Raw genomic sequence first — 14,616 nt, forward strand, 5'->3', positions numbered from 1 at the left:
CTCAACGTCGAGACGGCAACCGATGAAAGTAACGTGTAAAGTGAGGGTGTCACGAATCCCTTGGAAAAGGGGAATAGATACTACACACGATCAGGTTCAAGATTGGTGACTGAAATGTTACTTAATGTAACCAAAATTTCACACTGTTTTCTTGTGGCTGATACAAATGGTTTTCTTAAACATGCTCAAATGCCATACTGTTGAGTTGTAGGAATGAAAGAAAGAATGATTCTTTAAGTGTATATAAACAAGAACATAGGTTAGGTCAGTTTTAGATTAAAAATTACTTTTAAAAAACATTGGCAAAATAACCAACACTGTAAGATAAAATCGATAAGTTTTGGATCCCAAGACAACTTCAGATTAAGACCAATGGCTGATACATTTCACCCCTCGCCCTAAGTAGCTAATTACAAGATTGGCGGGTTATTAAAACAATGCCGACGACTGAGATACTGTGCAAGCGACGTTCATCGCAGCTACTTTATACCGATTTGTTGGACCGAAATATTCAAATAATAAAATTAAGTTTCTTGTCTCCTCTAACAATTCCTTACTTCAGTTCAACATAATAGCACAAGGTAACTCGAGAGCACACAGTTTTAAGGTTATTCACAACAAAAAAACAAGAACAGTTACTGTTTGATAAAAACACAAATAATTGTCGTGAATCTTGAAAGATCCTTTTTATGACGACGGTCAAATGCGAAGGTTACTTTCATAACTGAATTCTTAATGAAGATCGGATGGGTATGAGAATAAACCAACCCCCAAAAAAGAGACAGGAAATTCCAAATATTACCATTTAGCATATTTCCAGCAAAAAAAAAGGAAAAAAAACGTATTAAATGTAAATGAATTTTTGAGATTAAATTTTTGAAGCTTGGAAAAAATTTGAAAAAAAAAAAAAAGTTTTCAGTTAGTATTAGAACAATTTGCTTTTTTATATCTCTTTGGCCTTGTGTAGAGAATGGGGTGGCACCTGACCAAAACTTATAACAGTTGTGAATAATTTATCTGGTATCCAAAATAGTTCACAAAATGAGAAATATATATTTAGTTCTTTTTTCTTACAGAAATGCAAAAGGATATAGTAGTTTCGATGTCAACACTTTCACAAATACTATGATATACAAACTTTCTTAAACGTCAGAAGAAACGAAACAGACAAACTGTATCTCAACTTAGTCCCTGAAATATGCACTCTAGTGTCAACATTTATTTAGCAATGCCTCTGGATATTAAAAGGTGACTAGATGTTCCTGAAAATTGAGGACAATTCCTGGATGAAAAGTGTCCCGGGATCAAATGTATCCCGGGATCAAAAGTGTCCTGGGATCAAAAGTATCCTGAGATCAAAGTGTCCAGTGATCAAAAGTGTCCTAGAATCAATAGTCCCGGGATCAAACAAGTCCTGGGATCAATAGTGTCCTTGGAAATGTCCCTGTATTTCATGTACATTATAATGTCCCTGGATCGTTACAAGCGTCTCCCAAACTATCATCCAATTTTCTTAAAGAGGCCCTGAATAAGTTTGACTTTTTTGCATGTAGAAACAGCTTACTGCCACGATTGTTAACAAAAATTAATGGCCTAGAGTTTATTCACATTTCTCGGATAAAAGTAATACAAATCACTAAAATAATTTGATATTCTACAGTAATGCATAGTAATGCATTTATTCATACCAGACATGTTTCTGCATATCACTGATCCCAAAAATTCCATTTCCTATTTACTGTCAACCATTTTTGGCCTTGAGATTGTTTCTTTTTATACAAAATACTGTTTTCTGGAGGTGGTTTGGGCATTTGACCATGATAATTTATAGGGCATCTCAGTGTGTTTGGAGTTCTCCATGTTGATATGTGGGGGACAAAATATGTAACCCATATTTCCTTAAATAATAATATGTACAGCTCACTCTGGATGGAATAATTTGCTGCAAATACTCAAAAGTTTATCTATCAAGTTGACACAAAAATGATTGATTTTTGTTCAAAGGCCATCAAGATTTGTAGAGGAATACCAATGTGTTGAAGAAACAACCAATATATTCTTCATTATCTGTAGTCTTGTATGACACACATGAACACAAGTCAGTAAAGACTGCCCCACTTGCAAACCTCTTCCCCACCCGCCCCAACCACCCCTGCCCCCACTCCCAACAAAAAGATATGGCTTTGGGAGTCTGATCAAAGTCAGAGAGTCCAATCTGGCCACACTCACAGTTTGAAGCAAACTTAATTCTCTGAGTCATGTTTGACATGTTAAAGCCCCCCCACATTCTTTACTCAACCACCCCTATGCCCTACCACCACCCCAAACCCTATACCCCCCCCCTATGCTCCATAGAATATTAATACAATGAGCAAAAAGAAGTTTTGTCTTATTGGTGATAATAAGAGAATAAGCTTTGCCAATAACTTAAATTTGCATCGAATGTAACAAAAAACAGAAAAATACTCAAACAAAAAAACCCCCAAAACAGCTGTTTTGAATCCATACCACTTTCTCTCTAAAAGTTTGTTTTCGAAACATAGATATTTTCTTTTGTTACAAAAGGAAATAATGATAATAATAATAAACAAATTCACCAATTTGCAAATATTATACCCCAGCCACCCCTCTCCCCCCCTCCCGACAATTTTTTTTGTTAACATTTTTTCTTCTCAACATTTTTACTTTGGATAATTTCAAGAAATCAGCAACTAATCTGTCGGTTTTCCTTCACATTTCTGCTTCATCGTAAAGTCAAAAGTAAACAACTGAAAGGCGGGAGGCAAAATCTTGATGATTGATTTCAGTTTTCGACAGGAATGTCGCCCTCTGTCATCTTTCCATCATTTTCTTATCAGCCAATTCCCCGCCATTGGTCATGTGACCGTTGCGTATCTCCACGATTTCTTCCTTGTATGTAGTAGGCGGTGGGGGTGGGGAATCTGCCCTCATCCCCATATGAGAGACCTTCCTCCTGTTGGAATAAACCAGACCAGAAAGCTGTGAGGTTTACTGACTCCTTCCAACACTTGATAGGAGTTCTAGTGGAAGACATTTGTTTTTCGACAGTAAAACTTGTGATATTCAATGATAGACTGCTGCCACACATAATTTTCAAATTTTGACCATTCTTACCCAGCAAGATATCTGCACTTATATAGACCTACATAGGGAGAATGAAGGTTCACTTGAGTTTAATTATTTTGGAGTTATCAGGTTTTCACGGGAGGGAGGGTGGGACGAGAGTGAAATGACCGTGTGGCATGGCCAGTGACAAAACCAGGAACTTTTCTTGGGACTGGGGACTGGGGAATGTCTGCCCTACCAATGTGCAAAGGAGGGATGGGTCTTGAGGGCACTCTTTATGTATCTCATATGCTTTGCAAAGACAGAGGCCAACCGATAAGAGACCATTATTGTACCTGAGACAGTAGAGATCTTAAGTTATTTTCTAGAGCAGTGGTTCTCAAACTTTTATAGACGACCCCCCCCCCCTTCAACCATCTTGAATTGTCCCAATGCCCCCCTCCCCTTTCCCCTACCCTAGACCTACTGTTCATAGTCGGCTGCTCAAGAGAGCAATCAGACTGTCTGAAGATATGCATATGGGAATTAAAAACTATCCTACATTCCCTACAAGATGATGAATTTCCTCTCAACAATAGTTATTTTGTTTGTTTCCAGACCCCCTGGATGCCTTATTGTGCCCTAAATCGCTGCAGTGTTGTGTCGTAATTGTCAGGGACCCCCAAATCAGTGCCAATGCCCCCCTACTACCCGTGTACCCTGTAGCGCCCCCTGAGACATCCCAACGCCCCCAGGGGGTCAGAAAGAGATAATCACCTCTTGGTCCTCCTGTCATGGTCCTTTGGCTCGCATCGTTTCCCTCTCTGCTTCTCCTCGTCGGCCGAGTCGCCGCTGCAGTCCCCGCACCCTGAGCAGGAGCCTTCGCTGTCGCTGGTCGACGTGGAGCTGGACGAGCTGTCCGAACTGGAACTGTCCGACTGAACGTTGGTAGACTTGGACAAGTCCACGGTGTCGGCGATGGCGCAGAGATCAGATCGAGCTTTCTAAAGACGGAAAACCAAAGATATGAATGAAAAACGTTTACTACTTATGCATTGACTACTTATGCATTGATTGTAGAGTATATATGTAACCCTGGGTGGCCGGTCTGTAGAGGAGGTCTTTAGAGGAGTCAGGACAGAGGAGCTGGGTTGAGCCATTTATACTTAATAAAATCGCAAGTAATTTTTTGCATCTCTAGATCAAACCCAAATCTTCGTAGTAGTATTCTGTATGGCACAGAAGTGGATTTTTCAAATTTGTTGATATCTTGTGAATGCATCTGGCAACAGCAAAGTGAATGATGACATCATGGTGACATCATGATGACATCATAATGACATCATTATGTCATTCTGATGTCATCATGATGACATCATGATGAAATCATGGCAATTGAGCTCAAGTCAAAATAGATTTCATCCTATGAACCAGTTGATAGGATAAAAGATATATATTATAGAACTAACCTTTCAACAAAAAAGGTGGAATATTTTATCTTAACGGTGAATATCACAATGTCTGCCATTTAAGGGCTGCAGGTATTTTATGCCACACTACAGAGTCTTACCTTAAGAGCTGCACACCACTTCCTTACTACAGAGTCTTACCTTAAGAGCTGCATACCACTACCTTACCACAGAATCTTACCTCTTCAGCTGCGTACCACTACCTTACTACAGAGTCTTACCTTAAGAGCTGCAACCACTACCTTACTACAGAGTCTTACCTTAAGAGCTGCATACCACTACCTTACTACAGAGTCTTACCTTAAGAGCTGCATACCACTACCTTACTACAGAGTCTTACCTTAAGAGCTGCAACCACTACCTTACTACAGAGTCTTACCTTAAGAGCTGCAACCACTACCTTACTACAGAGTCCTACCTTAAGAGCTGCATACCACTACCTTACTACAGAGTCTTACCTTAAGAGCTGCAACCACTACCTTACTACAGAGTCTTACCTTAAGAGCTGCAACCACTACCTTACTACAGAGTCTTACCTTAAGAGCTGCGTACCACTACCTTACTACAGAGTCTTACCTTAAGAGCTGCGTACCACTTCCTTGAAAGTTTTGGCCTGCCCCGGACAGTCTTGTGCCACACGATTGGAAAGTTTGTTACACTGCAGAAGTTCTGAGTGATCGCCACCGTCGTATCCAGGTTAAGGACCACGTGCCACCAACCACCGGGCACAAAAACTGTTTCCTGGGGACCCTGAAGAATCTCAATCTGTCACAACAAAATGAAAAAGTGGGGTTAGCTGATATCAAAGTGTAAAAGGGAAACATTCTTGTAGTCTCAGAAGAATTCTTCTTTTTTAGAAAAAGAAAGAAAGAGTAAAGGAATCAATCTCTTGACATAGCATGTATGTATGTATGTATGTATGTATATGTGATCTTCCCGCAAGCAGGAACTCGCGAAAGAAGCCATGGAGGCTTATAGACTCGCAAGCTGACCGAAGCCAATCTCTCGGCACATATCCATTTAACGTCCATGTCGGGAAGTTGTTATTGAACAACACCCTTGCCAGACGACACACCTTGCTGTCGGCGGGGAATCGAACCGGGGATCTCATGACTGGGAGACGCCGGCGTTAACCACTAGGCTATACACTCCGCATGACCACATGGATATTGCTGTTCCTTAGTATATATGAAACTTTGTTAATGGTGGGTTATAAGGTCCTATGGACCCCTTCAAGATTCCGTTCGAGCCACTTGGGCCTGGATGGGTGTTCCAGGGAGAATGTAAACCCCAACCAACCAACACATGATAGTAGTAGTGTGCATGTGTACGGCATAATCTTTCACTGTAATAGGTTGGTTGAAATCGGTGTTGTCCTATTCCTTACATATGTAATGACTTAAGTAAAGGAAATACTAAAAGAGCAATAAGTGATTTATAGTTTTGTTTGTACTTTCTTCCTTGATTTTATTGACTTTTTTGGGGGCGGGGGGAGGGGTGATAGAGGGCGTGTTCGCATGGCCAGTATAGTTGATACTGACTTCAGTAACAAAAGGGATATTTTTCTTTCTTTATTAAAAAAAAAAAACCCACAAAAAAATCCATAACATTCAACTTTTTAGAGTTGATATAACGACCTCATGGTGGACTATAGGGCAACCAACCAACGTACATTTCTAAAGCAATGTTTTGCTTATCTATCTGCTTGGGGGGGGGGGGGGATGGGAGGGTGGGAGGAGAGGGGCTCTTCTTTAAACAGAACATCAAAACCGGATGTCTTCTAAAGTTTTGTGACAGGTATTCATGGTCTGCATATTAGTTTGATACATTCTTTTCTGCTTGGCCCTGGTGGCTATGACAAATACAATATTAACAGTTAAAGAGAACTGTACGAGATATTTGAAACTTACCGGTCTACACTCTGGGGGCCAATCGGGACTTCTAGTTCTCGGATACACATGCGTGAACCACGTGATGGCTTCATCTCTCTGTTTGCCGCCCTCGCCTACCATTGGCTTGACCAGTTCTCTCGGGGTCATTCTTGGGAACATGCACCATCTGGAAATGTAACAAAAAAATAGGAAACGACCCAAGCTTACATGATTGCTTGCCATTTACAAAAATTATTTCCTCAGTTGTCGGATTAAAAAAAGAGCACCCCGGCGAAATTTTAAGTCGAGAGTTAAGGTATAGAACCAGAACACATCTGAGTGTCCTAGCTATCTTGTCCATTGCAGAAAGATTTGTAACACTCAACTCTGGACACAAACCAATTACGTCACAGAGAAGGATTTTACAAACTCCTTGACAAAGGTCCATCCAGCGTGAAAAATTTCTGAGGCTCTGTTAGAAGGTCACATAGATCTAAGTGACCAATTTTCGGTGTCTTCTCTTTTCCATTTCGAGTTAAAAATGCAATTTCTGGTACCAACAACCCCTTGAACAGTTATTACTAACGAAGGGTATGAATGGTAGATGAGTTCATTTGAAATATTTTGACAACGTAACCGCAGAACTGCTTTTCCCTGTAAAATATACAGTACATGACAGATTTTAGCAAGGAAATCCAATATATACACAAACCAATATATACACAAAACAACTGGTGCATATTGAGAAACTGATAAGAACTGACAAAGTCTTCTTGGTAGGAAGTGAGAAAAACACAAAGAAGCTGAGTTAACTGCTTTAACGGTAGAAAGATACCACCAAACACTCGCAATTGAAGAACACCCTCTCCCCTTAGACCCCTTCCCAGGGGGTTGAGAATTCACCACCAAGGCTACCAATTTGGTTACCCTACTTCCTACGTCAGGCCTTAGCCCTGGTTATCCAAGAGGATTTGAATTTCCCATCGGAGATCGTATCAGTAATGAAACTAACCTTGAAGTTGTCTCCAGCACAACTTAGAGAGTTTAATCGAAGAACAATTCATTCATCCTCTCCATCACAAATTTATCTTCTTCAACAAGCAACGACCTTACAAACAGAAAGCCCTTGTCGTCAAGCCCCCTCCCCCCTCCCCCATCGGCAGTACCATAAAGGACGTTTTGGGGAGACCCTTTGAGCATTCTTACCTTTTATGTCCAAAGACGAGAGAATTCCAGGCACTGGTCCCCAGAGGGTCAATGTGAATACCGGTACCTGATCGGGACGGGCCAATCACAAACCACCGATACGGGGGTCGTCTCTTCTCACCCGCGTACTGGAAAAGGTCGTCCTGGAAGTACTTTGGGATTTCAAAATCCTCCAGGATTTTGTTTCTTTTGACATGCTGTCGGAAAAATTCACACGACCCCAAGTAAATTCAAATGGTATATCCAGCAATGTCGTGGAGTCAGGTCTTTTAGCGGCGTTTGGACACATGCCCGACACTAGCAGGGGTGGGGGGATGGGGAGGGGCTGCAGTCCCTGCGGCCTGGGGGTCTATTAGGTGGCTTGGGAAATTTGGAGGGGGAATTGGTAGATATGGGGGAAAATAGTGTATATTCTAATTTCCACAGTGCCCAGTGACATAATTGGCCCTGGGGGCCTGACCTGGAGTGCGGTGCCCCTACAAATTTGTGAAACCCATTTCTAAGAGGTGATACATGTTTCCACTGAGGTGATACATTTGGCATATTGGGACGATGTTTAGCAAATGTGTCTTCTCTTGAGGGAACCAAATGCTATAATCAAGTTTTAGGACATTTGGTGCGCATTATTAAAACCATGGACATTGTAGTGTCGGAGTGAACACCCTGGTGTCACTCTTCCAAATTCCAGATGAAGAACTTTTCGGTTACTTACATCGGCGAAGCTACTGTCAAATATATACAAGGGGCTGTCGTCTCTCGTGTTCTCCATGTAAGCGATGTAATATTTCATCTTCATCTTCACGGAGTAGCCTTCGTCATCTTCTCCGCATTTGAACTTCTGATTCCGATACTTCTTGGCCAATCTCTGAATAACGACGCCGACGACAACGAGCAGGAAATTATGATATAAAAAAAAAAGTAGAAAAAAAGGTAGAATAAACATTCATTTTGATTTCCTGCACCCCCTCCCCTTCCCCTACCACCCTCTTCTGTGTAAACACAGAGAGCAGCATCTGTGCAATGTTATGCATGTTGTCCTTCAGAAATGTATCTTACAGTATCTCTGGTATCTATTAATAGTTACTTCAACAAGGAAATAACTTCTATAAATCACTTTTCCCTTTACTTTATCCCCCTCCAATCACCCCCCCCCACCCCACCCCTATTTATTATGTTCACGTCACATACTTGTATTGTTCTCCTTCGTTAATCTTACCTCTGGTGTCCATTTCTTCAGGGCTTGCCAGTTGTCCTGACCGTTGACAATCACGCATGGGATGCCAGGCTTCTCGAATTTTTCAATAAATTCCTCCTCGCTGCATTTGTTTGCATCGATTCTCTCTACGTTATCATTCACCGAGGCAAAGGAATGTTCGTCAAATGTCTCGTGGTAGTTGAATCGCACCCATTCTTCTGCTGTCTTGAGCTCTGTCAAAATGGAAAATAATATATTTTAAGTTCCATTTTCCCATTGGATCATATGCTGGGCAGTACTAGAGCTATTTTTTTTTTATGCATTTCAGTGTCCTGGCTAATTTACTGTAGGTCAGTATATATATGTTAAGATATATCAGATCTCAAAATTCAGGCTACTGTATTTACTCAGTGGTAAAATGCGAGATGATTTTGGCATTTGCCAGTATGACTTAAAAGGCTGAATTTTCTGACAGTACAAAGTTAAATGTTACTTTGGTATTGATTCAAGGAAAACAGGAAAAGTAATGTTAAGTTGATATTTTAGCCATTACATCTTTTGATGCAAAGGCAGTGTTTTAGCGAAGTGGCCTGAATGTCTCAAGATTTTCTCTATTGACGACCAACAGCAATGGTTGTGGCACTAGGGGAGTGCTGGTGTGGTCTGCTGATTCGTGGAGGTCTGTAAGACGAAAGGGTCCACCACCACGGAGGAGCATCTTATCTCTACTATTGCAAAGCAGGCCTATATACCTGACCCAGCATTCCTGGTGGCATAACCAGGTCTATTGCTGTTAACACCAACATACTCTCAGTTTGCTATATAGTAAGTGTCCATGCATCATTCAAACTCTCTGCTTGGGTTTGCCCATTCAACACCTGAACACCACACAAGGTTTACATGCAAATTTAGTCCAAACAAAATGTGACCTTTGTACGTTCTAGACAGCTAACAAGCTGACTTTGGAAAAAAAAGTAAAAAGGTCTAATTTTTAGTTGAGTTCAGCAGTCCCTAACACAGTTGTACAGGAACTTTTCATGCTTGATAGAATCAAGGCAACATGTTATGAACATTCTATGACATAACTGGATCCAACATTTTATAACAGGGTGATCGAGCGATTGAGCAAAATAAATCTACAAGTCTAGGCTACGCAGATTCTAGCTGCGGTAGGAGTACACGACCTAGAATGTTGGATCAATTCCAAAATGGGAGCAATAAAAACAAGTGCTTTGTTTAATGAGGAATGCTATTGCACTAATTTACGTTCTTTATTTGGAGAAATTAATGATTGAAATGTACACATCCTTACTTAGGCAAATCTTCCTTAACTTGGGACTTAACGACACATCAACTGAATCACAAAAACAGGCAGTTCTTTTATTATATGTGACATTGGAAAGTTTGTGGATTGTTTTTGGTCCGTGGCCATTACTTTAGGCCTAACAGTTTACACCCTTTATTCTAGCATAACTAAAGTTTGTCAGGGCCTAAATTAGGCCTAGCCAGGAGTCTACACTATGCTTAATTTGGACGAACTGAGGGATTTTCATTCAGTTCAAAAGAAAATGTGGTCAGCATAATTTTTTGTTTGCCTGTCAGAATTTTGTATTCTTGACCAATTAGTTTTCAACGAGAACACTGAGGAATTGGTAACGCTTACTTTAGCCTAACCGTAAGCGGTTTAATGGGGCCTAAACATCGCGGAACTGGTTTGATCGTGAGACAATGAATGAATTGTACTGGCGTATGGATTACGCGTGTAAAAAGTCTTACCCGGTCTAGCCGACTTCTTTGCTTCTAAAACAGCTCTCCGTGTCCTCTTGTCCATTGGAAGGAAACTCTTTGTTAATATATCGTATTCCACCCTTTTCCACAGGAATATTTAATTGCAGTTCTTCATTTTGTAAGTGTTTTATAATGCAAATTTAACGAGGACAAGTACAAGAAGACAAAAATATAGCGAAATGATGATTGCGCCCTCATTTCATGCTGTTGCTCATCCCTTCTTTCGCACGTAGACAAGTTCCCACTTTCGTTCATGTGCTTTATCCCATAAGCCACAGGTGGGCGAAAGGTGGCCCCTGGAAATGTTTCCAAAGCCCTGATATGTCGTTTCACTCTCAGAAGTTATGCTAAGGGAAAGTACGAAATATATGTATCTTAGGGGTGGGTGTTTGCATAGGACATTTCAACTCAACCGATGGAAATGCGCATATATAGAACTTATTCTGATCTTTTATTGGACCATATATGCTAAGTTAAATAGTATGACCATTTCACCAGGGTATGGATCTGAGCTACGGTTTACATAGTAGCTACTATGTATATAAACCGCAGCTCCAGTAGGGTACACCCTTATAAATGTTGTTGTGCTAGGATCGGGTGCAAAATTTCACTTTGGCCCGCAAGAACCATTACGTGCCCATCTCTGCCTAACGTTATGGGATAAACAGGGACGCAACTGTCATCTATTTATGGTAAGGGGATGTGGGAGGTGGGGCTACGTTGTTTTGTCGCTCTAGGATAGGAGTCTAAGGGGTTCCCCTCCATTTGAGAGATGTTGATGAAAGGGAGGTTGCTAAGATTCAAAACGGCGCTATGTTGTGCAACATATTGAAACAATGTTTACAACTGTTAAGGTTGTACTGTATGATGTTATCGGCATATATTAATGAGCTGCACACTAAGAATTTGTTGTGTTATTCTGTCTGCCGGCCTGTAGTGTAGGGGCGGGGTTGTATCCCCCTTTATTTTCGTCTGAGTGGGTGGGTGGGGGGGGGGTCATCCTAGATGTAGCCGTGATTGGGCCCCGGAGAGAAAGCACAAACTATCATGGTATTTTCTTTGCACCAGAACGAACAAGAATTAAAATACATCCTGAACCCCCCCCCCCGCACCCCTACCCCATCTCCAACTTTTGAAATCCTGTGCACCGTCGTTGGGAAGATCATAAAGACTCAGAATTTGTTCGAGAACTCTTCATGAGTCCTATATAAATCTAAGAAAAAGGAAATGTGTCGACAGTTTTATCCTTTGAAAATTAGACAGCGGAACAAGTATAGAGAATGATTTATTATTATCGTTGATCCTCGTGTCACTACATGGCGGAGAGTGAGAACAACAATTGACAGCTGCGAGACATAGTGACCACACTCAACCCGGGGTACCTGTTCTTGACTTTAAGTTGTAGGCCTACCATAACAGGCCAGTTCTGTACTTAAAATGTATGCATGCATGGGGACATGTCCGATTTCACAATACCCATGATTTGAATTTAAGTTACCGCTCTTTTATGTACAGGATGAGAAGGGTAATGGTTTTGGTAGGGAGGGTGGGGTGGGTGGTCCCGAGAGGCTGGAAAGTGCGGGGATGGTGTTAGGGTGGGATGGTTTGGGAGAAGGGAAAGAATAAAGACGTGAAAAGCCTTCCTAAATTGGCAATGCATATAATTATTGGCCCGGGGAAGCCCACCTAGGCTATGTTGGCAATTGTGGTGCACATTAGTATCCATGGGGCGTGTGTGTGTGTTGGTGGGGGAGTGGATAGTAAACGACCCCGCGACCCAGCACGCATGCTATAAGCCACACTTTTCTGGTCACCTACATTATGTTTACTTAACATTATTTGTCATGCCGATTATCTTATCACTTCACAACATCTTCCTTCACAATGCAGTTTATTCATAACAGCGTTATTTCTCATATCTTCACACTACATAATTATTAAATCGTCACCTTAATTATTTTCCATTCATTATAACACAAGTTTGTGTATAAGTCGCCACCGCATTAGTTTGCCTTGTCTGCTCACACGTTTTTCTATACTCGTCACAAACATGACCTTTCAAATTTTCGCGTTCCATACGCTGAAGCCACTTAAAAAAAACATATCTTAAAACAATGATGATCTACTGAAGTTACAATTGAAATAATGACAAAAGAAAAAGGAAAACACAAACTTCTGATTTTTGCTTGTGATTATAATTTGGCTTATAAATGAAGTGTCTGTATGGTAGACCGTTTATCATTACCACTTATCTTTGCCGCTAACTGATGTCATGGTTTCAACTACTATTTTGTTGGGTTAGGTTGGGATGGGGGGGGGGGTGGGGGGTGAGCTAGATGTAATGATGTCATGGGCCTAGGCGGGGTCTAAGGGTAGTGGGAGACATTTTGGTAAAGTGAAGCTTGATCAGATGCAACTTAAACGGTGTCATAGTTTGACAATTTTGAGTGAGTCTACTTTTTGACTCGTTGACATTTATAAAAATAGACATGATAATTTAATAAGTTCTTTAGTATGACAATACAACTCAATCATATTTTTTCACAGTACACAATAATACCAATACACAGTGCAACTGCAGTGGAGACAAAACGTTCAATAATATTATGTAAATATAAAGATCGCTATACGTGCAAAACAGTGAGAAGCAAAACATTTACGAAAACGAAATACTAAACAAGAAACTATATATACCTTCATATATCAACAGAAAACTCTGGGCAGTATTCCTAAGGTTGATCAGTATGGATTTCCTCTTCAAATTTAAGTTCTACTTACAAGTTAAATATCATCTTTGTAAGAATAAGCCTAATCCTCCGATTTCTCTTCACGATTTAAAAAAATGTTTTTAGTAAGAAGGATTTCATTTTCAGTTAGCGCCCTTTTTTATAGGGGTTCATCATTGCATGTTTGGTTTCCTCAAATCAAGTCACTGGTCCCACTGCCCATCGAATAGTTTGTCCCCACCCCCATTCCCCTCCCCAGAGCCGCCCAGACCTTTTCTGTACGCTTGACATTTTCTCCTTTTTTGGTACAACCAATTATTCATTTAGTGTCTGTACTAATGGATGTTTGTCCAAATCATGTACCCCGGGCAGAGGCTCAATAGTGACGTCATATTCAGACGCTTCCATATACTTCATCACCCTTCGTATCTTAATACTCGCAAGAAAGAAGCATCTGTCAATCACAGCGAATGACAGTTGACTTTGTTAAAGTGTAAATATACCACGCCAATCATTCACTAACAATACGATGAAGGGAGGGCTCCATAAACAAACATATTTAGCTTAAAAAACTAGCAAGGTCGATCAAGCGACGTGTATGCTAGTAGCAACTGTTTGGTAAACTTAAACCACGAATGCTACCACTTTATAATAGCTCTCCGTGTTCTATCACATCAGAGGTTGAAAATTGGTTGGTGCTTGCTATCAATTAACCGTACAGTATATAGCCTAGAGGCTAGGTCATTTTTTTTATTTTATAAATAGCTACTCCAGTTAGCACAATAGTTCCACCTAATACTAGAGCTATAATCAGTCTAAACCCCGCAGATCTTTGGTCTTAACAACGATAATCTCTGACTGGTGATGTTTCCAGATTCCAACCTTATTTCCCCCATTCTATTTGGACGAGAATGCTGTTTGTGGAGGTTTCGTCGCTATACAATAAGCGGAGGCGAGAGCTGGTTGTATACAAGTAAGTTAAATCCCATTCTTTAAACTGGTTATAATATGTACTGTGCGTGGGTAGCATTCACACTCCATCCTCCCACAATGGTCTCATTAGAATTTTTACACGTGCTGTTGACTCTTACACGTTGATCCGACAGTAAGCCACATGAGGTGAGTTGAACCACGGAACCTTCCTTTTATCACTAGATTTGGTTTACATTTTTAAAAACTGTAAACTTGTATAGAGTTATAAACAGAAGATTGTGAAAGAATGGGGAAGAGAAAATATTAAACAAATATATAGTATATATATTTTTTGAAATGTAAGAATTTTTGGGTCAAGAAGA

The 14,616-nt window shown here is 40.6% G+C and overlaps 2 protein-coding genes across 2 annotated transcripts in view; one reads left to right on the top strand and one right to left on the bottom strand.

The window, feature by feature from the left end:
* Positions 1–2,638: 2,638 nt before the first annotated feature.
* LOC139983375 (bifunctional arginine demethylase and lysyl-hydroxylase JMJD6-like) lies at positions 2,639–10,783 on the bottom strand. The gene is made up of 8 exons (XM_071996893.1): positions 10,584–10,783; positions 8,829–9,040; positions 8,325–8,477; positions 7,613–7,809; positions 6,446–6,593; positions 5,112–5,300; positions 3,844–4,070; positions 2,639–2,974 (listed from the first exon to the last, which is right to left on the bottom strand). The coding sequence occupies exons 1-8, from the start codon at positions 10,636–10,638 to the stop codon at positions 2,833–2,835; spliced, it is 1,323 nt and encodes a 440-aa protein (XP_071852994.1). The 5' UTR covers positions 10,639–10,783; the 3' UTR covers positions 2,639–2,832.
* A 3,200-nt stretch (positions 10,784–13,983) lies between these two features.
* LOC139982846 (secreted frizzled-related protein 3-like) overlaps positions 13,984–14,616 on the top strand; it is a 28,511-nt gene continuing 27,878 nt past the window's right edge. The window contains exon 1 of the mRNA XM_071995964.1: positions 13,984–14,294. The gene's annotated coding sequence lies outside the window, so the exon portion shown is untranslated. The remainder of the gene's footprint in view (positions 14,295–14,616) is intronic.

The sequence above is a fragment of the Apostichopus japonicus genome, chromosome 16 (assembly GCF_037975245.1).
Source record: "Apostichopus japonicus isolate 1M-3 chromosome 16, ASM3797524v1, whole genome shotgun sequence".
NCBI classification, from domain to species: domain Eukaryota; kingdom Metazoa; phylum Echinodermata; class Holothuroidea; order Aspidochirotida; family Stichopodidae; genus Apostichopus; species Apostichopus japonicus.